Source organism: Grammomys surdaster, unplaced genomic scaffold (assembly GCF_004785775.1).
Source record: "Grammomys surdaster isolate TR1022 unplaced genomic scaffold, NIH_TR_1.0 125985, whole genome shotgun sequence".
Taxonomy (NCBI): Eukaryota; Metazoa; Chordata; class Mammalia; order Rodentia; family Muridae; genus Grammomys; species Grammomys surdaster.
In genome coordinates, this window is record NW_021620801.1 from 128600 (window position 1) to 151333 (window position 22734).

Consider the following 22734-nt stretch of genomic DNA (forward strand, 5'->3'; position numbering starts at 1 on the left):
CTCTCTCTCTCTCTCTCTCTCTCTCTCTCTCTCTCTCTCTCTCTCTCTCTCCTGCCCAAAACAGGACTCCAAATCTCTCCAGTTTTCCCTTGCTATTCTAAATCCTTTCTCTAGCTAGTCCATCTCCTGCAGATCATAAGCCCAGTCTTTTATTTTACATATGAATCCAGTCACTGACTTCAGGTTTCCTTTTGATTATCTTATGAATTGGCATCCCAGGACCCCAGCTCCTTAATTCTTAGGAGACAGCAAACACTGATTTTTCTCTTAACTTTGCAAAAGAATACGGAGATCTGCCTGCCTCTGTTAAGCTGGGTGGGACCTGGTCTTAACTTTGTTACTACTACAGCTGGGCCTGAACTCACTGGGTCCCGGGCTGACCTTGAACTCAGGAATCTGCCTGCATTTATATCTGCCTGTCTTTGTATCTTTCTGACAAGCTGGCGCATTAATGCAGTGTTTGTTCCTTTAGATTCGTGAAGCCCCTCATATAATTCATCTTGCATCCTTATATTTTTTGCATGATTGAGAAATTAGATACTTTTGAACTCAGGTTTTTAGAGTTCTTCACTACAGGGTGTCCTGAATGAAGGTCCCAGCTTTTACCATTCTGCTGAGACATTAGCCACACCTTTGGCTCCTGGACTCCTGCTGTGTGATTATCATGGAGTCATTAACTTTAAAAGGGAAGACATTCCTTAAAGGGGGGGATGTAAAATATATACATTATTATACAAACAAGCCTTTTGCCCCCAACAGCCATTGACAGTGGAGGCCCAGGTTCTCTGGTCCTGTCCCAGGGGCAGGAACTGTCCCCACCAAGGCCATGCTGGATAGGCTCTTTCTTTCCTTCCTTCCGTTTGTTTCTCTCTTTCTTTGTTTGGCTGGGTGACTTAGAACTCACCACATAGATAAGTCTGTCCTCAAACTTACAAGAGACAGTCTTGACTCTATCTCTTGAGTGCCAAGATTAAAGCATGCTTTTTGTTTATTTGCTTTTGTTCTGGTTTTGGCTATGGTTCCGGAGGTCTAGATCGTCCATCCACAGTGGCGGGGCAGAAACAGCATACTGACAGGAGCAGGAAGCTGCCTGTTATATTTCTGTCCACACAGGGAGTAGAGAGCGCAAACAGGAAATGGGTTGAAGCAACGACACTCAAAACCAACCCTCAAAGATATAATTCATTCAGGAAAGCTGTATCATTCATAACCTCCCCAAACAGACCACCAACTGGTAACCTTGTGTTAAAATATCTGAACCTGTGGATGACAATTCCCCTTCAAACCACTACAGTATCTACTTTGGAAATGTAAGCTTATCACCTGTCATGTTAATTCCTGTTTCTCTGGTTCCTTGTATTGTACTGTACTGTATAATACAATATGCAGTTTGAGTTTCTGGTAATATCGTGGTGTATGAATAACTATACCAGGACACTGTACTAGTGTCCTCAAGAGGAAGGATAAGTAACTGTGCAGAGTGGAATGAAACTAGCACAAACAAGTGCATGAAATCTGGCACACAAACCGTGAGCTCTAAGTCAAGGGCCTATCTGGTTTCTGAATCTAGATATTGAGAAATGTTTCAGTAAGTGAGAAAATGAAAACAAAAGAGAATTTGAAGTGGCATCTCTGGGGGGGTAGGCGGCGGGGGTAGGGACAAAGGGAGAGAGAGAGAGAGAGACAGAGAGAGATAGAGGGAGGGAGGGAGGGAGAGGGAGAGGGAGAGGGAGACCGAGACCGAGACCGAGACCAAGACCGAGACCGAGACCCTGAATCATGCAGGGGTCAGAGACTATCATCATCACCACATGAGAAATCTGAGACGAGAAGTGGGCTGTGCTGGGGGCATTATTTTCTTATTAACTAGGAGCCTGTGTGCAGTTTACCAACAGAGTGCCCTGAATATCTGTGAGCAGAGGAGGTAGTGTGTGGCAAGATTCCCAGAAGGTATTTGTTACCTTAGACCTCACCTTACATTTCAAGCCTTGGAGCCCAGCAGTGAACAGGATCCAGTAGGCCACAGGAGAAATACATGAGGGAGGTATTGGGATTAGAGGTCATAGTGACAACTGTGTAAACAGAGAAAAGGATTCCCCCAGTTTCACAGCAGAAAAGTCCCTATGATAGGCAAGACCATTAGACCATCATGTGTCATGGCTGCCACAGATACTTCTCCATGTTTCCTACCTGACCTGAGGTCCCATAAAGTAGACTTTATGTTCCCTATATGTCCTTCCAAAAAGTTCCCTGAACTTGTCAAGGCAAAAAGGAAACAGCCATCTGCCCTTCCCTTCATTTCTTCTTGCCTTCTCCACCATCTGATTGATTGTCAAGGCTAGACTCCTAGGACTCATAGTACTCTTCACGCTCCCTATATCCCACATGGACTCGGTTGGCCATCCCTAATGTTTCTGTAATCATAATAAAGGCCTTTCAAGGCCCTTCACATGGCCGTATCTCCAATGCCAGGGTTATGACTATCATTATTTTGTTATGTCTCTTGTGTGTCCACCTGTTACAGACTTGTATCTAACCACCTGTTCCCATATTTTTTCTCACACTTTACAGAAGTGCAGTGGCTACCTCTGTATATCACCACTGCCACACTTGCCACTCTGGAGTGTCATCCTATAGCATCCATAACTATTAGAAATATCTCTCTTTACCCTGTTGACTTGTCTTTGCTTACTTACTTATTTCCGACTCTCTGTCAACTCTGTTCCGGCAGTGAGGACTATGTTTTGTAATCCCAGCATTCAGCACAACATCTGGCTAGTAAATCCCAGTTAAAGGGGTGATGCTTGAGGAGATGAAAGGATTTAGCAAATGCCTCTTCATATCTGGGCACATTAAAGAGGATAAAAGGTGTTCCTTGGAGGATTAAACAGCCCAAGAAGGGAATTATTAAAAAAAAAATAAAGTAGTCTGAGAAAGCAGAGAAGAATGAAAATGAATGAAAACCACAGGGAAGGGAAGCGATAATGAAGAAGACAGTGAGAAAAGGCATCCATGTTAGCCCTTCCATGAGTCAGAGAGGGAAACTTTCAGAGTGGCAGGAGTTTGCAAGAATGGGGAGCTAGGAACATGTAGAGAGAAGACATCAAGGAATGAACACAGGGCACTGGAGGGTGTCAACAGCTACTCAAGGTATAAAGTAGTCTTTCCTGCTTTCAAGGCAATCCCCAGTGTGGGTGTGGCACTCCTTTGTCTCTGGCTCTTCCCACAGCTAAGAGGGAGTACAATACCTTTTCCAGATATGACAGAGGGGATGCTGAGGAACTTAGTGTGAAAGATACACAGTAACTTAAACCAGTATCACCTAAAGAAAGACTGTTGATATTAAGAAAGGAGATGCCACAATGCAGAAAAGAGGAAGGGATAGTCTCATGACCAGAAGACATCCACAAAGTCTCCTGTTCTCCAACTCTCCCTCCAGTTGACTCTCATGGCTATTTGGAAAATAAACTAGGACAGACCCCCATTGCAGCTCCACATCTGCGGCATGAGGACCTCCTTTCCTGTGAAACACCCTCAGGTAGGGGCCTCCCACCTCCACCCAGACTCTCCATTATCCCCTTCTCCTACCACTTGAGAGTTTAAATGGGAATTACCCCATAACAGTGGCAATGCCTCTAGATACCTTAGGCTATCTAATAGTAAGTACAATGCCAGGGATGGTTACTTTTTTTGGAATTGTTGGTCACTGGGATCCAGAGACCTCCCCCAAACCAAACATTTGCCATTGCTTTTGGTTATCCTTCAGAATCTAACAGTAAGACTTTACTGCTGAAGACATCACATACTTGAGTCATAAAACATGGAGTGACTTGACATTGACCTGGAAGCTTTGTCCTAGATGGCTAGTTTTCACAGTGCTCTGTGGTGCTATGTATGTATGCTACCAGGATAGAAAGACACTCACCAGTTTTACCAAAGCTGTAGTAATGGCAGATCTAATAAGATATGCTCACTAGTGCCATAGTGGCAAGAGTGTTATGGGAGTAACTAACCCCTTGGGTTAAAAGTCAGTCGGGGGCTGGAGAGATGGCTCAGTGGTTAAGAGCACTGACTGTTCTTCTAGAGGTCTTTAGTTCAATTCCCAGTAATCACATGGTGGCTCACAACCATCTGTAATGGGATCTGATGCCCTCTTCTGGTGTATCTGAGGACTACAATAGTGTACTCACACAAATAAAATAAATACATCTTTTTTTTTAAAAAAAAAGTCAGTCAGATTGCATTAACCCTGCTGGATTGGATTCAAGGCTGGTCCCTCAAGGTAAAAGTCATGCATGTCACCATTAATAGCAGAGACTGGAAGGAGGGAATGAAGAGTAAACGTTAATCAAAACCTATTATATGCACATATGAAATTATTAAACAATGAAAACATTAATTAAAATTATTAAAAAGAACATGACGTTGGGAGAGAGAAGACATGATAGGAAGTCCGGGGGTGGGGAGTTGATCAAGAGCTATTTTGTGCATTTATTAAAGTTTCAAAGAATAAATTTTACAAAATCCAAAGAGGGAGGCGTAGAGACTTGGACAGTGGAGAAGAGAGTGCCTGACTGCACAGATGGTTTGTGACAACAGAGATGGGATTTCTTAAAGAGGAACAATGTTTCACAGAAAACTGAGAACAGGTTTCAGGAGAGACTTGAGCAGGGAACAGTTGTTAGGGAAGGCAGAATTGGATAGTGACACCATTCCTCTACAACACATACTACCACAGTCACAGACTAGATCATATGAGTGACAGCACACGTAGAAGAGAAATATGGACGCATTAGAGAAGGTTTCCCTCAGCTGACAGGACATGCCTGGTGCAGGTGGCTCCACTATAGTGGCTCAGGAAAAACTGGTGGGTATTTCCCAGAGGTTAGATGAAGTTTGAGAATCCTACACACTAGCTCGTACACTGTGAAAAACTGCACATTATGAATTAACATAGTAAAGACATGGGGAAAATCCATAAAGAACGTAATTTGCCTGAGTTTAACCCTAAGTTGGCCACGGTTGTCAGGCCACCTATATTCTAATGCTGCATTCACTCTACCTTGTGATAACTGTGGGACATGAATATTCTAACAGACCAATTTAGAGAGCATGGCTCTACGACAATGCACAGAACATTGACAGCAAAACAGGGAAACTAACAAAAAAATCACAAACTCCTAAAACAATTATGGGGATAAAACAAACAGGAGACAGTAAGAGTAGAGAAGCGGCATCCTCTTGTAGCAGAGGATGTAGGGTTGATGTGTAACAATGTAACGCTGCATTTTGGACAAGAGAAAACAGGTTCATTGTAATGATCTCAAGCAGAACTTCACCGGGAGGTGAGTGGGCGTTCCTGAAAGCAGGGTGTTGTGGAGGGGATCAGGAGGACACGTGGAAGAGGTGTGTCTACCGCAGTGTTTAAGGAGTATCTACAGCAGCATACCAGGTATATTTATAGCAGCGTAAGGATGCACCTCACAAAGATACAACACGATGTTAGCTAGGGCTGCGATTTCTTGGAAAATCCTTCTGATAAAATCAAAGGATATGAAAAACGTGTGCTTCGCTTTGCTGATAATTTTTAATCTCTCAATAAACTGAAGAAACACCTAGGAACAGGATTTAGTGTCAGTTTAATTTTAACAAAGACAGGAAGAGTACTTGGTCATTTAGAAATATCAGAAACTTTGGGAGCAAGCCAAGTGCTCATAAACGGAGCCTCTCCATAATCCTGTCAGAGATATTGCAGAGAGGATTTCTCGGAAGGGATGCTACACTAAATAATCTTTAAGTCCCTCTTGAAACATTAAAGCAGGTCTCTGGCTTTCTACAGTCACACTGAAGAGCTCCTGAGGTGACCAGTGTGGACTCCAGTGGCGCTGTGGCTCTGCTGGGAAGGACCAAAGAGATCTGAACATGAAGTGCAGGAAGGAGATGAGAGAGCTTCCCATAAACAACGTATAGAGCTGTATGAATCGACCAGTTTGGTGCTGGATGAAAAATAGATAAATAACATACAATAGATATTTTAAAAATTGAGAAACATTTGCAGAAACCTGACAGGAGAGTCCATGAGAGCATAAAACTGAAAATGCGTGTATCAACCACCAGAGTATGCAGACTATTCTACGCTTAGAAAGAGAATAAAGAATTCATAAAGGAAACGTTTCTTAAAGGACCTAACATTAAGAAGGAAAAAGAAAACCAGGCTAGATAAATATTTTAGGAAGTATGCAGTCAGACTCTTTAAAACAGAATCTAAAAAGGAAGGTAACGTAAACCAACAAAAAGTGACCCGTGACCACATTTGGTAAAATAAGTTCAGCATGAGAATACCTGTTTATAAAAGGAAAACATAAATAAAAATGAAAGGGGGAAAACCAAGGTGTGTTTGCCAGCTTTCTGCCACTGTGATGAACCGCCTGAGGAACATCAGCTGAATGGAGAAAAGGATCACCTTTGCTCCTGGTTTCGGGGATATCTGTCTTGGCTAGGCTGAAAATCATGGTGTGAACATGAGTCAGAGCTAAGCTAGGCTGTCAAGAGAGAAGAATGGGAGGGGCTTGGGGCCTGATAGCCTCTCTAAGGACACATCCCCAAGACCTGACTTCTTCCTACTAGGCCCTATCTCCTAAAGGCTCCACCCCCTCCCAGTAAGGCCATCCTCTGGAGACCAAGCTTTCAGTGCACAGACCTTAGTGAGAATTTTCTTACAGAATTCTTATGCTGAAGAAATGCAGAGTGAAGGAATAGCATGCCATACTTGCAAGTAAAATTAGTAAATTAAATATAACAGTATTATGGAAATTAATTGCCAAGTGTATGGTAAGAAGCATTGAAATATTGTCTTCTTTGACCTACTAGTTCTACATATAAGAACTAACCAAGCAAGATAATTTTAATAGATGAAAAGTCCTGACTGAGCTTTAAAATGCTCACAGTGATACATTTATATTTTTCAAAACAAAAACTAATTAAAAAGGGGCTTCATAGCTGTGAATTGATCTGTGGTTCCGTAGACCTGGCTGGGCCCCCTTCACAGGAGTGAACTGATCTGTGGTTCTGTAGACCTGGTTAGGGAGCTCGCAGGCCCCAATGGTGAAGTTGATATTATTGTTTTGCTAGGTGGTCATGATATAAAGCTGCTTTCTTTTTAGTATTTGTATGTTTTATATATGTGAATGTTTTACCTACATGCATATATGTGTATTGTATGCATGCCTGGGGCCCACCAAAACCAGAAGATGTAGCCAAATCTCTGGAAACTGGAGTTACAGATGGTTATAAGCCACCATATGGGTGCTAGGAACCAAACCCATGTTCTCTCTAAGAACAGTCAGTGGTCTTAATTGCTGAGCCAAATTTCAAGTTCCCTCAAACTGCCATTAATTTTATTTTAACAATTCCTTTTTATTTTTCTCTTATATATTACATCCTGACTGCAGTTTCTCTCCTTCCTGTCTTCCCAGTCCCTCCCCTCTTCCTCAGCTCTTCTTCAGAAAAGGGCAGGCCTCCTAGGGATCTCAACCAAGCATGGTGTATCAAATTTCAGTAAGACTAGGCGCATCCCTTTATATTAAGGCTTAATGAGACAATCCAGTAGGAGGGAAAGGGTCCCAAAAGCAGGCAAAAGGGTCACAACAGCCTTCTGTTAGGATTCCCATGAGATCACAACCATCACATGTGTGCAGAAGGTCTAGGTTAGACCTATACCGGCTCCCTGATTGTCGCTCAGTCTCAGTCCAGGTTAGCTGATTCTATGTGCTGTCACACTACCTTCCAAATGCTCATGTTTATGTCCTTAAAGTAGGACTGTCCTTGGTCTTCATCACAGAAACAATCTCTTACCTGTCTCAAGAGCGTAGTATAGGCAATAGAAGAGTAGTTGGCCCTAAATGGGACATTATGTCACCCCTAAGTTAGAGCCCAAGTCTTGGATTCATGAGCCTCTCATGCGGTTGCCAGCATGAGACCTACGCAGGGTTGGTGGATGTCAACATTTGTCACGTGGGGGTGTGGTTCATGAGGCCCCTCCCTCCTGAGTAACTCCTGGTCACTGGGGGAGAAAGGGTCATTTTCTTTAGGGCTGTGACCTTCTTGGGAGTTTCAGAGGAAGAGGGAGGGGGATGAGAAAGGGAACTGCGGGGTGAAAAAGACTGAAGTTCATTATTTTATGCATAGAACTGTCAAAAAGTTTATAAGGAAAGAAAACAAGATAAAAGACCAGTATTTATTTAGTTAATATTCTACATATAGATACACATTTTATATAAGCTGCCACCTTTAAGTGTTGTGGTAGGTCTTAACAGATGTGATCGCGTGACAGAAAAAGTTCAGGATGCCTTTATATGGTGAAGACTAAGTTCTCTAAAGGAACACACTCAGAACAACAACAGAGAAAGTAGACGTGGATGAGGCGCTCAGAGCGTGAGGCTGCCGACATGACGGATTCTCTACCTTAACTTGCAAGCACACAATGGGAAATAGCTGACCATAATACGTCCACAGAAAAGAACATAAGAGAATATTCCTTATTCACAATGGCTTGAAATATTTGCATGGGAAAAAAGACAGAGGGATAATGCACAAATACCAGGAGGGCTCAACAGAACTAGACCTGATGATGCTCAGTCAATAACTGCAGCTAGAATTCATTCCTGAGAATGAAGCCAAGTGCAGCTCACCTAGTCAGGCTGCAGAGGTGAGCCAGCGAGTCAGGGAGAGACAAAGAAAGGCTCGAAACCCGCTTAAGCAGTCTGGCCAATGCAGGAGATAGAGAACACAGTCTGGGGCAGATATGGTAAATCTTCTATAACGAGTAGGGCTGTAATTCTTTTCATGGTAGGTTGCTAGGAAAATCATAAATTGGTCATGGTTAAAATGTCGGAAGGCTCAAAGTTGTGAGGAAAAATAATGAATTGTTGAGGTTTGGGCTTACTCTGGAAGTCATGCGTTTTTCTGGGAGAATTGGGAGCTGAGAATGAAGTAATTTCTGCTGTCTGAATATTTCAGTTAGGGACTGGGAAAAGATAAGTGGGGAAATCCAAATCTGAACCCTCATGTTATCAGAAGGAAGAATCTGACTGGATGAGCTCCTGAGAAAAGGGCTGGGACAAACTCCTTAGCAACTCAGAGACAGTACCCTGTGTGTGCACGCCTACCTGTAAGGGAGAACGCCTGCAGATTATATTAAGTCTATAGCATTTTTAAAGGTGTGAGTTCACTAGCCAAGTAGCCAAGTTGGCTAAAAAGTCATAATCGCTCTGCCACAGCTGCCCTAGTGCTGGAATTACACGTGTGGACCATCTGAACTGCTACACTCTAGTCTCTTTCTTTCCTTTGATTTTCTTGTCTCAGTTTTCCTAGCTCTTATCTCTTCCCAGGCTCCTTCTTGCTATGGTAAAAAGGAACCATGGGGATGAAGAAATGGTTCAGTGGCTCAAACGTTGGCTGCTCTTCCAGAGGACCTGGGGTCCATTCTCAGAGCTCACAAATTGTTTCACGACTCTTTATGACTCCAGTTCCAGGGGATCAAATGCTTTCTTCTGGCTTCCATGGGCCCTGGGCATATGTGTAGTACACAGAGTTATATGCAAGCAAATCATTGTTACACATAAAATACTTTTAAACATGTTAAAAAAGAAATCATACATATATACATATATATAACTTAATATAGCTAATTTAGGGTTTTTTTAATGAACATTGTTGACAAAAGAAAAGGGAGGGGAGAGACAAAGGCATGGATGAAGGAAGAAGAGAGAGAGCAAGGGACAGAAGGACAGAGGAAAGAAGGAAAGAATGAAAGACACTCAATTCCTCTTTAGTACATACCATCCGCCATGTCTGGACTTGGTGGACAAAGACAATTATTGTGTTGTGTAAACACATCCTGCAGTAGAGTCACCAGCCATCCCTCCAAGGCACTTCCCAAGAGGATGGGGATCAGCCCATCTGCTGACCGTGGGGGCCTGTGTACCCAGTAGAGCCTCCGTGAGTATTTGCTGAGTGAGTGGGTAGACGTGAGTCCCACCATCTCTACAAACAACACTCATCTCCCATCTAATCGCTGGTTCCTTCAGAGCCCCAGTGACGGGCCAGCAAAATGCCACATTACATCTTTACCGTCACCACCACCGAGCCCCGATCCTGCTCACCGCATCAGCTTTGTCCCTATCACCAGACACGCTTTTCTATTTATGAAGACATGCTTTTTGCTGATACTTACAAGTGTGTGTGTGTGTGTGTGTGTGTGTGTAATTTTATTTTTCAAAGCCTATTTTACAAAGCACACATAAAACCCTCAATAAACACAGATAGAATAAAGTAGTAAAATCTTTCAGTGACCTTTGACTTCATGATATTTCTAAATATGCCATCCATCGGCTGTTCTGAATTACTATTTCAAAGTGCGACAGGCAGTGGAGTCTGAATGTAGTGTCAGTTGAGTTGAGTTCTTGCACGTGTCACTTCAAGGCTAGAAGAGTGACCTTCAACACTCATGTTCAATTTCCATGTTTATAACATGGGGACTTGAGCAAAAGCAGCAACCAAACCTGAGAGTGACTTCAGAGCTATCACAAAGGAGACGGCCGTCAAATGGGGCGCTGTACAAGACTAAGTTTCGCAAACTGGAAAGCAGGTATCAGCCATTCCATCTACCAATTTGAAAGTGGGACCGTCCCTGCAAGGCTGTAGAAAAAAGATCTGCTGTATATCAAGAGTGGTGAGGGTTAGGGTTGCTGTGTCTGCAAAAAGCAGAGTGCAGAAGAAAACACTCTCTAATGACACGGCCAGGTCAAAACCCAAAGGCCACACTCAACACTGGCATGGAGGGAGATTACCGTGGAACACCTGTCAACCACAGTGTTTGGCAGTTTTGCAAAGCATCTTTGAAACTAGGAGAGAGCTTACCAGACACGAGCTGTTGTCCAGGCAACCCCACGGGAACCATGCCCAAGTTATTCATAGCTGTGGCCCAGGCTGTGGGATCGGTGACAGACATGTTGAGCTGGGTGGTATCTAGGGCTATGTTCCCCAAACCATCAGCTGCTGCAGGAGAAACAAACTCAGCTTAGTGACAGGCAAGCCTCCTTCCCTTTAAAGGAAATCACGTTCCTAAAGACACGAGGCTTCATTTAGCAAATTACTAAGAGATTTTTTTTTTTTTTTAAAAAAAAGCACTGTAATCTATACTACACCAATAATTTCTCCAGATGTAAAAGCATCTGGGTAGAAGCATAGAGACGGAAGCGTGAAGAAGTGCTTCCGAGGAACTTTCCAGAAAGAAACTTAATGACATGGAATCTGTATTGTTTGTAGCAAGCCATTAAACAGACACCTTTGGAAAAAAGGGGAGAGCCACTTTCCTCCTCCCTGTGAGGCAATGCTTATTAAAAGAGAGGGCCTAGAACAAAATGCTGGCAAGTTTACTGCCTAACAGAACAAGATGGATAATGTGTCTGTTTCTGAGGATTATGTTGGGCCCAGCATCCCTTCTAAACAAGAAAACCGTTGTCAAGGAATAGAACATGAATAGTCCTGGCTAAACTGGTAAATCATTGAAATGTAGGCCCTCTGAGGCAGCAGTTCTCAACTATAGGTCTTGATCCCTTTGGGGGCTAAATGACCCTCACATAGGGGTTGCCTAGGACCATTAGAGACCACAAATATTTACATTACAAGTCCTAACAGTAGCACAATTCTATTTATAAAGCAGCAACAAAAATAATTTTATGGGTGGGGACGCGAACACAACGCAAGGAACTGTATTAAAGGCCACAGCATTAGGAAGGATCAGATCCGTGCTTGAAAGAAATGTATGTATCTATTTAAAATGACTTTTAAAAGCATATTCATTTTTTATTATTTCTTTTGTTTTTTAAGATTATATAATTTTTATTTCCCCCCTTCCCTTTCCTACCTCTAGCCCCTCCCTCCCACAAACCCCTCCTTGCTCTTTTTCAAATTCAGGGCCTCTGTTTTAGAATATGCCTTATAAATACTGGCTAATAAAATCAGTAAATAAAACCAGAAAACAGATAGCAGGAATTAAACAGAAAAAAAAAGAAAACCAAAAAACTGTGTTAAATTTGATTTTATACTTTTTTTTCTTGAATTTCATAGTCCCCTCCTTTCTCCAGGCTCTGGCCCCTGATTCAACATGGTAGATTTTCATAGCCGAGCAAGCTTTCCTGGTATAAATGAGAAAAATCTTGTTTGTGTCTTCCACTGGCAACCAGTATTTACCTGCAGCCATCATCTGACGAAGCTCCTGAGGACACTGGGCAATGCTCTCAAATCCAGCTGCATCTACCATTGAACTGCATGCACCCTGGGGCACTGGGGTGCTTTGACAGCTGAGTGGAGGATCCCCTTGGAGGTCATTGGAATCTGCAAAAGAGGAGAAGATTGCATTGAAGAAGGTCATAGAGGAGGGAGCGTACTTCCTGAAGACAGTTGTCTATTTAAACACAAAACAAACCACAAAGATCCACTTTGAGCAGCCGGGCATAGACCTGAAGGTGCTTCTGTGCTGGCCCTTAGTGTTGTGGCACAGTTTCTCTTTCTTCAGGAGATGTATGGGTCAGCTTGTCTCACCTGGCCCAGGGCTGCCTCAGGAAACAGCAGCGTCTGAGTGAGTTAGGGCTTAGTCTCCTGCCACAGCCTCTTTGCCTATGGGCCTTATCAGGCCCGGCACAGCCTCTTCCACACACTGCACACCAATAGCCAGGACAGACGAGGGTGAACACGATTTCTTTTCAAGTTAAAAAAAAATTAATTGATGTTGTTATTTTGGAAGACGGCCGTCTGTGAAATGTATTCAAAGAGGACAAAAAAGTGGGGAGAGAGAATAAAAAAAAAGCAGGAACCCTTTTTCTGTAAGGCTGTTCAATCATTAGAGAAGGCAAGCCGTAAAGAATGGCAGAGCCTGTCCGGGAAGAAATCTACAGGGCTGCAGTAGTGGAGGCGAGACGTTTGTTTTTCAGTTCTGTAGGATGAAGAATTTAACTGGTCCAAATTGGTTCGGTCCAAATTTTCCTAAGCATTACATGGCATACACATGTGCGTGCGCATGCTCACACACACACACACACACACACACGTATGCATATATATGCATGGTATGTTCATATGTCTCTCTATATTTATATAGTAATATGTATTTTATTATACTCAAATATAAAAGAGAATACAACATACAATAAAATTACAAAGGGTCTCTCTGTGACATTAATTATAAAATTCTATGCCTTTTCCCTGTCTGACAAATGCAAAGGCTAACCACATACAGATTCACAGACTAAGTGCCTGTCTGACAGTTGCAAACCCAATGAACAGCTCGATGACCGTTTGATGCATCTCTGAGATTACAGCTGAAGTTAAATGTTTGGTTTTGTTACATACAAATTTAGTCCCCTCACCCACCCAGTCACATTTCTGTTCATACTTTTAGAAGTAAATGTTGTAGTTTTTTTAGTAAAGTGTGAAGCTTAAATATTTCAAATTCTTTGCCTCTAAGGGTCGAGTATCAGTAACTTCACTCCTTAATAAACACTATGGTGCCAGACAGCTTCTTGCCAGTTCAATTCAAATGCAAGCTCGGGTCTCAGTACCTCACAGATGGGTATATAAGAAACACGTCATTTTTGTGGTTCAACTAACCTCTAGCCATCATTAAGGGGCCAAATGAGATGCTGGGGAATTTTTCTCCCAATTACCTAGCACCTAGCAGTGGATGATTCCAATGTGGGGCACAAACTGTATTCAGAACACATACGTCAAACCTTTCTTTTAAACACTGCTTGCCTAATGAATGTAGAATGTGCTTGTGCATTGTATACCAATTACCCTGGGCAACGAATACCACAGGACAGACCCTTTCCATATAAACTAAGTTCAGCAAATCCTTAGCAAGCCTGAGTGTGTGCCCTGCAGCTGCTCACTCACTGGCACTACAGTGAAGCCTCAGAGTGCTTTTCTCTCGGCTCCAAATATTTCAGGGCACCAAGGCAGAGCCAGATGAGTCTGTCTCATTCTTCTCCTCAATGGCACTGTAGTGGAGCAGCCTTGGATCATCACAAGGTCACTATTTGTCTTACTTCCCTCCCTAAATGAAGTGTAGTTGGCTTCTGTCCTCCGGCTCAGATGTCCACAAATGGACATCAATCATACATTTTCTCCCGTCTAATGAGTTTGCAGTTCTGAAACACTCTATCAGAGAGTATCTCCTTACCTTATCGGCTTTATGGCTAGAGCCTCTCTGGCTATGCTTAACCTTGACTTTTTCCTACAGTGTTACAGGGACAGCATTGGCTTACCTTGGCTCCACACTGTCTGTTCTGGTGGTAATGCACACTGTGGTGGTTATGGCTTTACAGAGGAGCACTGAAGGCCCTGGGAGGCCCATGGCCTCAATCTGTATCTTTCACAGACGCCTTAACAAACTGCTGCTATCTCAGAAAGAGTGTTTTGTTAGCAGGCTGTGGTTTGTAAACTTTCATTTATCCCTATCTCGAATTCTGTGACTTTCAGCTTATTATAACTCTCCAGTATCACAACGCAATGGTTTTAATTGCCTACAACTTCATGTAGCAATCAAGGTACGAAGACTGAATGGTGTCCTGACGTTAGTTCACACCTATCAGGTATTTCAAATTATCAGGACCGCCAGGATGCTGCTTTTACATTTTTAAACTGATTTAGTAACATGGGCTTGAACAAAAAGGAATACTGAAAATAGTCATTACTACCTGGTAACTTATAAATAGGAGCAGGAGTGACTTTTGTCCTTTTTAAACACCTATTGTTTTTGGTGACTCTGGCCTCTCCAAATTATTCAAGACCAGCATGCTTAATTCATCATTCAAACCAACTTCTCTGCCTTGGTTTTGTTTCTGGACTATAGGAAAGATTAATATTCTTAATGATGTTTATTTACGCACAGATATAGGGAGTTAAGATTTACAGCTAATAAAATACCCTGAATACAGTAGGTGATAATTATTGTTATTTTATTTTGAAGTGCAGTTTTCTATTAAGGTATCCAGGGATCTTTGTGTTCTGGTGTATAATTATGTAATTAATTATAAAACAGTGAATAACACTTGATATTTCTAAAAGGAAGTGTTGCCCTAGTTTTCGGTACCACACCTAAATTGTAGCAGACTATTCCATTCCCCACAATTCCCTGTGAAATAACATCATATAAAAGATGTATTTTTTCCTCTCCAGCTTTTTTTTCTTTCTATGCAAATACAAAAGCTTTTAAGAGCTTCCTGACAAATTATGAAATTGGTGGTTTCTGCTTACGGGTTTTACTGAGGGATTATTATTACAAAGCAATCAGATGTACAGAATGTCAAGGATAGCAGAAAAGCTATGCCCAGGCTTAATGGACCTCCAACCTGTTCTTTAGTGAAATGCATCAAAGGCCAAAATCTTACACCTAATTTCCCAAATCTTTAACAAGATATATTTTGCTGAGTACTTCACTGGGTTATATCAACCGAGCAAAAATGTTTTTATTCTCATCAAGCCTACAAAGGTACTCTAGTTTCAGAGAAGGATGGGTTGCTCCCACTTGGTAGACTTTTCTAACTCTGTATGTACCACAAACAAATATTTTAAAGAAGAAAATTCACCTATGCTTGTCCACAAAACAGGGGTCTCCTGTTAAATGGGGCAAAAATCAGTTAGGTCTTAGAAGTATTGGATTAAAAACATAGATTTGTTTGACCTACTTCCTTAGGCTCATACCTACTTTAATAGGAAAATCAATACAATGCAACAATCACTTTTATTAATGTCTTTAAAAGAAATGAGATCAAAGCAAACTTACATCACATGATTGCCAAAGCCTTATCTGTTAGAAGTTCTTTATTAGTTACAGTTTATGTATGTGGTAAAACCCTGCATTTTCATCCCCAGATCATTTTCCTATCACCAAGAATATATCTAATATTGGTATTCAGCAGGACACCGTCTTCAGGCTATAGAGACATTCCATATATTAGAACGATGGGATATTATACAACAAGACATATGCCACTTATATGTTAATGTCATGCTTTTAAAACAACTGTCTTTGATAATAAGGGGGAGCGTTTCATCTTCTAGTGGTGAATCAGGGAACTCCAGAGCAGCCTTTCCATTAAAGAACAACAGGAAAGCTGTGTGTTTTACATTTGTTTTGTAAAATTCTGTTTTCTTTTCACAAACACAGACCATAAAGACAAGCTCTACAGTGTTTCTCCCTTGGTTTCTAAGGAGAGCAAGTCACCTTTACAAGTGTTTTACTGCTCGGGAGATGAGAGGAATCTGAGAATCTGGGAACAGAATGAAACTGTTCTTCAAAACATGGCTTAAAGGGGCAGGGGGTATGAGGTGGAGGGGTGTAGAGATGGCTGAGCAGTTAAGAGCACTGGCTACTCTTCAAGAGGATCCAGGTTTGATTCTTCATACCCACATGGTGTCTCCCAACCATCTGTAATTGAGTTCCAGGGAATGTGATGCCCTTTTCTGACCTCCATGGGCACTGCCTGCCTGTGGTACACAGAGATACATAAACGAAGACACCTATACACACACAAGATATGCACACACACACACACACACACACACACACACACACACACACATCAAAAACAAAGGAAGGAAGGAAGCAAGGAAGGAAGAAAAGAAGGAAGGCAAAAACCACATTCATACATGTAAACATTCAAAAACAGGACAACAACAACCAAAACCATGATGAGAACACATAAAAGCTGACCTTTAGAGGAATAAGGAAAGGATCAGTTGCAGTCACAGGGGACAGATTTAGAGATAGGTCACTATATCAGGCCTCAGAATATCAGGTGGTTCACAGGAAGGTATACAATGTGAATCCCAATGACTCTGAAGAAAGATGACATTGGTATCCTAACGGGAGAAGACAGGATATGTGGACTCTCCCCCCTCTCCTCCCATGGCACTCTGCTTTAGAACCACTCTCTAATCAACTCTAACCTCAGGATGATGAAGAAGCTTTATCATGTTTGCCCACCCTGAAGGTAACAAATATCTGCAAACTCTATATTGCTTCTTAATTCTTTTGAGTATTGGGAACACTTTGAAATAGCTTAAAGGTGGTAATGAAGAGACGGATGATAATATAGATACCCTAAGATCCTAGATGAAAAAAAATTGTAAAGTTTTTAAGCCTGACAAATATACAGAATTCTGACTGCTTATTAATGTTCACTATCTGCTACTTAATGGTAAAGAATAAAACTAAGGTTTCAGTGGAGAGTTTGAGAAAAAACTAATAGGAAGACTTGTGAAGCAGTAATATACTTTAAAATTTAGTTTATTTATTTTATGTGCCTGAGTGTTTGCCTGTATATACATGTATATGAGGTTAGACATTTCCATCACAGTGTCCCTGGGAAGAAGTGCCATATCTATTCTGTGTATTTTTTTCCCTTCAGTTTTCTCTTTAAGGCAAAAAGACAAATGGACCACACAGTGGTTCTTCTCTCCTCCCATTCTGTGCCTTCATTGTATCAACACTTCCCACTTTATAGGCTCATTAGCTCCCTGTCAACCTGAGCCCTTCCCTGGGAAGGAACCTAAGTCTGCACATAGCTAACTCTTCCCTTTCACTGCTAGTACTAGTCAACACTAAACTTAGGATGATGAAATGAACTTGTCAATGACCAGCAAAGACAGAAAACATGACAGGCTCTCTCCCATCACCTCCGTCCACATAAATACTATATATCTATGCACTTTTAAATACATGTGTACGTGAGAAGAGGAAAGGGAAGAAAAAGTAGAGAAAGGGGGACATCAAATACCAAAGAGCTCAGTGATAGGGTTCAACTCCAAAGCTGGGGTGTTTGAAAGCTAAAGAACACAATAGGGAGAATGTCTCTTGAAAACTAGAATCCATATGGACTAGTGTCAGGAAAATTAGTTAGAAAGAAAGTTTTCATGCCCTCGAGAAGTCATCTATGGGGATTTCAGGTCCCACACATCCTTGGTTTCCAGAGCAGGTTCAAGGGCAGGTACCATGGTACATTCCCTTTGTGAGGTTTCTTTCAGCTGCTATTTGAATGAGCTCAGATCTATAAATAACTGCATCCCCAGGCCCACTCACCAGCACATTAACATGACAGAGGCATAAATGTATACTAGGAGAAGGTAAAATCATTGGAAGAAAGGAGAGTTTCAATTTGGCATGGACCACAGAAGATGAAAAGCAGATCCTGCCAGTTCTCAAACACTAAATTCCATTATGGGGACTGTGATTATATCCTCCATTTTTCTACTTTGTCAAGCAGCCAATTTTAAGCTGAAAATCGTCTTCCTTTTATCTTAGGGAAGTAATGATCACACAATGGATGAGGTGTTACCTCACCCTCGCCATGTTGCCTTGTCTTCAGGGCGAGGGCATACAGAGACGGGCAGGCAAGGAGGCAGGGCTCCTCTGCAATTATACAACCTAATAACGCGATCAACAGAGATGTGTCCATGTAAGTGAACAAGCATGGGCAGAAGAGCACATTCAATTACTTTTGATGCAGGAAAGATACTATTCAACGCCACACACATACTCTCTCTCTTCCCCCAACTTCCCCCACTATGTGTGTGTGTGTGTGTGGAGAGAGAGAGAGAAAGAGAGAAATAGAAATGACAGGTATAATTATTTTTCTCAGGAAGCCTCTGCTTTTCAAAAAGCCTGCATTCATGCTTCTAGATTGAACAAATACTCCGAGAGCAATCTTGAGACCTTCAGGGGGAAAAAAGCTCTACTCTTTCCATTAAAAGGGAGAGAGGGCCTGTATGCTCTTTTGACCACTTGTAACTTTTAAGTCTCTGGAGACAGTTTTTAAAATCTATGACCTTCCACAAAGAGACCACTTCAGGTTTCCAAGAAAGGGCAACATTGTATGTGAAGACTATTTGTGGAAAATACAATAGCACAAACAGCCCTTTCATGGACAGATGTCAGTCAGCAACCTCCATACACTGTCTATTCTTTTGGGTTGCTGTCTATCTTCTAAATATATCAATATTAAAACAATTACCATTTCCCTACCCTGACGGTGAGTGAGTTATTAAAAGAAGCACCATTACCCGGAAACCTAAGCCTGAATTGATGAGCCCTAATTACTGCAGAGCCCCTGGGATTCATGATGAACACACCTCGGTTCACAGAGCACTGTGGTGTGCAGAATTAGATGGTACTTGAAATTCATCAGTTCCAATTCCTCCCAGTACAGAAGTCTCCAAAATGTTCTTGACAGGCACTCCCATTCGTAACTGGAGATGGTGAGTAACTGCCCACCATTCCAAACAGTTCTGGGATTATCCCCTGCACCTATCCTCTCACTTAGGAAAGAGATCTAAATCTGACTTCTGGCTTCAGGCCAGCTTCATGTGCAGCGTTAGGAAAAAAACTGAGCCAGCTATCCCTGGAAGAAGGTTATTGGCTCTCCACTCCCATCTAAACAAGTCATAGATACATTTATGAACATAAACAAGGACATAGCTAACTCCAGGGCACTGTTAAGCCCTTTCTGAATTCTCACTCTCTTTTCTCTTTACATTTGAATGTGGGGACTCCATGGAGCAGACCAAACAAAAAGCTCTTGGTAAATGCAAGCTTTACCTGCAACAGCAAAGCCATGGACTGTTGAAATTGAGCAAGAGAGACCAGGGAAAGACTCCTGTAGAGAAAGGAGGCAATGTCTGAGCAAGACTTCTGGTGGCTTCCAGGCTTCGAAGACAAAACTATCAAGAGACATGAATCCTTCATACAGAGAACATAGGCAAGCACATTAAACAATAATTATATATATACATATATATATGTATGTATATAAAGGATAATATCTGTTCCATACTTCTTGGCCACATTGATACACAGAAAACATTTTCAGTAAACATTATTACTTTCCTACAAAATAAAAATAATAAGAGTAAACCCTACATTTGCTGTGGGTGGCTCAGTGTTTTCACTATGTGTTCATTTTATACCTGACCCATGGGTGGAAAGCAAATTAAGGCACAAAGTGAAACATTTTAATTGTCCCAGGTGAATACCTGACCCTTAAATAGCTGCAAACCCTGGTAAATGAGTTATCTATTTCCAAAAAGCCTTGGGCATAGCCTTTTAGTCTACGGAAATCTACCTGCCATAAAATTCAGATCAGACCCTGACCAGCCTGAACCAGTGGCTCATCCCGTTTAACATTTCCTTTAGTAGAGTCGCAGAGAACAAGTTAGTTACTCTTTAAGCTAATGGGTTCTTAATGATGTCATTGCAGCCCAATGAATAAAGCATTAGCCCCGCAGCCAAGATGCCCCAGGACTTACAGCAGCTAGCAAGCACCTTTCCAATGCACTGCCCCAGGCCAGAAGCCTAGCCTTCTCTTCCTCTAAATCACCAGATATCTAGCTTTCAGTTTTTCAAATAACCATATATGGCCCTTGTTCCAGTGAGTAACAAGTGTGTAAGGACAGTGAACTTCCCAGTTCCCAATCAAACAGTGTGCTTACTTCATGGTGGGCTATGCATAAGGCTTCCCAGCATTCTTAGGGAAAGGAAGAGGGCACAAAGCCTGTTGCAAATGTAGGTAGGCATTTGCTAGAAGGTTCTAGGTTGGCAGGAAGCAATCTGATTAAATGGGATAAGCCTCTGGTGTTGGTGGTTGTGTTAATCAGGACTCCATGGAGATGTCTGAGGGAAGAGAAGGCCTGGCTGGGTGGCTTGAGCACTGTCAGGTTTCTGAGGCTGGAGGGGGATGGGTTGTACATGGAAGTGGCTCTAGATTCTAGAACCATAAATGATTCAGAAATGAGAAAGACTGCCCTGGAGCTGGAGCTGGTGAGCTCACTGGGCAGCGTGCTTGCCCAGTGTGTAGAAAACTATAGGCTCAATCCTGCTCCCTGGCTCCATGTAGAACTGGCATGGTGGTGAAGTCTGTGATCCTGCCATCTAAGAGCAGGGGGCAGCAGAATCAAGGCCAGATCACCCTTGGCCACGTATTGAATAGCGCTCAAGAGATAGCTCTGGCATTGGGGCTGAAGGTCACTGTGACACTCTGCTGGTCAAGTTCTAACAGGGCTGCCCGTTCTATTTTGCCTAGAATTCTATAAAGGCTGTAGATGAAGGGCCTTCCACCCTTATCTTCTCAAGTAAGACTCTTCCTCTGAATCTACAAGAGAAGCCATTTTGCCTCTGATGAAGCCAAACAGACAATTCCCTCAATCCCGGTCAAGTGACCTTCTTTACATGAAGAAGTAAAAGGAAGGGCCAGGGAAGGAGGTTTGAGTGGCAAGAGGATTGGGAAGATAGAGCAGAGGCGGGTATGGGGCAAGTATAATGAATACTAAGGATGCCTAGTAAAAATATAGCTTCTGAAGGAGCTTGATGGATGTACCTTACACGTGGGGTGGGGTGGGTGTGGGTGGGTAATGCACTTTCCAAAGCATAAGTTATGAAACAAACAAACAAACAAAATCCCAGTATCAACTGTGGGATACCTTCCTACAAATTGCTCAGGGTGGACCCAAAGATCCCTGAGACAATAGAGGCTATAGCTACTGTTTTTGGTTGCACAGCAGAACTTGATACTAAGACCCTGTTGTAGGTACCACAGATATTGGCTATAGGACACGGAGAAATCAAGCTGAAACCTGACCTGGACGCTTTCTCCCTGCTGGCTAGCTTTTATAGTCCTGGAAGGTGCTATGTATAGGCTGCCTGGGGGAGAAAAGTCCATTAGCAGTCTTAGCCAGCTGTGAACTCTGCCAGCTATAATAACAACCAGTCTGGGAAGATAGGCCCATTGATGCGATTGATTGGGGACAATCAATTGTTCTCTGATTGAACTGAAGGCCAACTCCACAGGGCAAAGTCATGCCTAGTACTGTAAACCTATGCAACAATTCGTAGCTGGGAAGGTCACAAGCCCCAGGAAAGAACTGACTATTACTAGTTTGCTAACTGAGCATAATATCAAACTGCCTTTTAAATCTCTGGACCCATCAATTAGTGTGTCAATTAGTGTGTCTCTCAGCCCTGCTCAGAGAACAACTTCTTCTTCTTCTTCTTCTTCTTCTTCTTCTTCTTCTTCTTCTTCTTCTTCTTCTTCTTCTTCTTTGTCCTCTTCTTCAGAGTAGACAGCAATCATTATAAAGACTCATGACTCAAAGTGCAGAGAGTAAGTATATATGGGGTGTTTGGCCTTAAGTGGAACACCTATACCATACCTCTCCACCAGGGAATACTGAGGAGGAGGAGGGAGGGAAGGGGAGAGGAAGGGAAAAGGAGAGGGAGAGGGAGAGGGAGAGGGAGAGGGAGGGGGAGGGGAAGGGGAGGGGGAGATGGAGAGGGGGAGGGAGAGGGAGAGGGGGAAGGAAGGGGGAGGAGACAGAAAGATTGTAAAAGGCAGAGCTTGGGCAGGACTACTGAAAAACAGTGTCTTCTGGACGTGAAGTGACCAATGGACTCTTGATGTCACAGTAGCTGCAGTTGCTTGCACAAGACCTATACAAGATCTAGCCAGTGAGCATTTTGTCCTGAGGCCCCACCCTTCCCTCAGGGACAATGGACAGTTCCTGGTGGCTTTCTCCCTGCTATAGTCACTGTTAAGTTGCCGTGTTTCAGTAAATAACCTCCCACTCACATTTATGAGGGAGCTCTAACCTCAGTAGGACACACACACACACACACACACA

General features: G+C 42.5%; 1 protein-coding gene across 1 annotated transcript in view; it reads right to left on the reverse strand.

Annotated features, from left to right (window-relative positions):
* LOC114609850 (ecto-NOX disulfide-thiol exchanger 1-like) overlaps positions 1-12401 on the reverse strand; it is a gene marked incomplete at its 3' end in the record, with an annotated part of 132724 nt that extends 120323 nt beyond the window's left edge. The window contains exons 1-2 of the mRNA XM_028754244.1: positions 12256-12401; positions 10921-11058 (exon numbers count right to left, since the gene is read on the reverse strand). Of these exons, the coding sequence (XP_028610077.1) occupies positions 10921-11058; positions 12256-12325 (208 nt within the window). The remainder of the gene's footprint in view (positions 1-10920; positions 11059-12255) is intronic.
* Positions 12402-22734: the final 10333 nt, after the last annotated feature.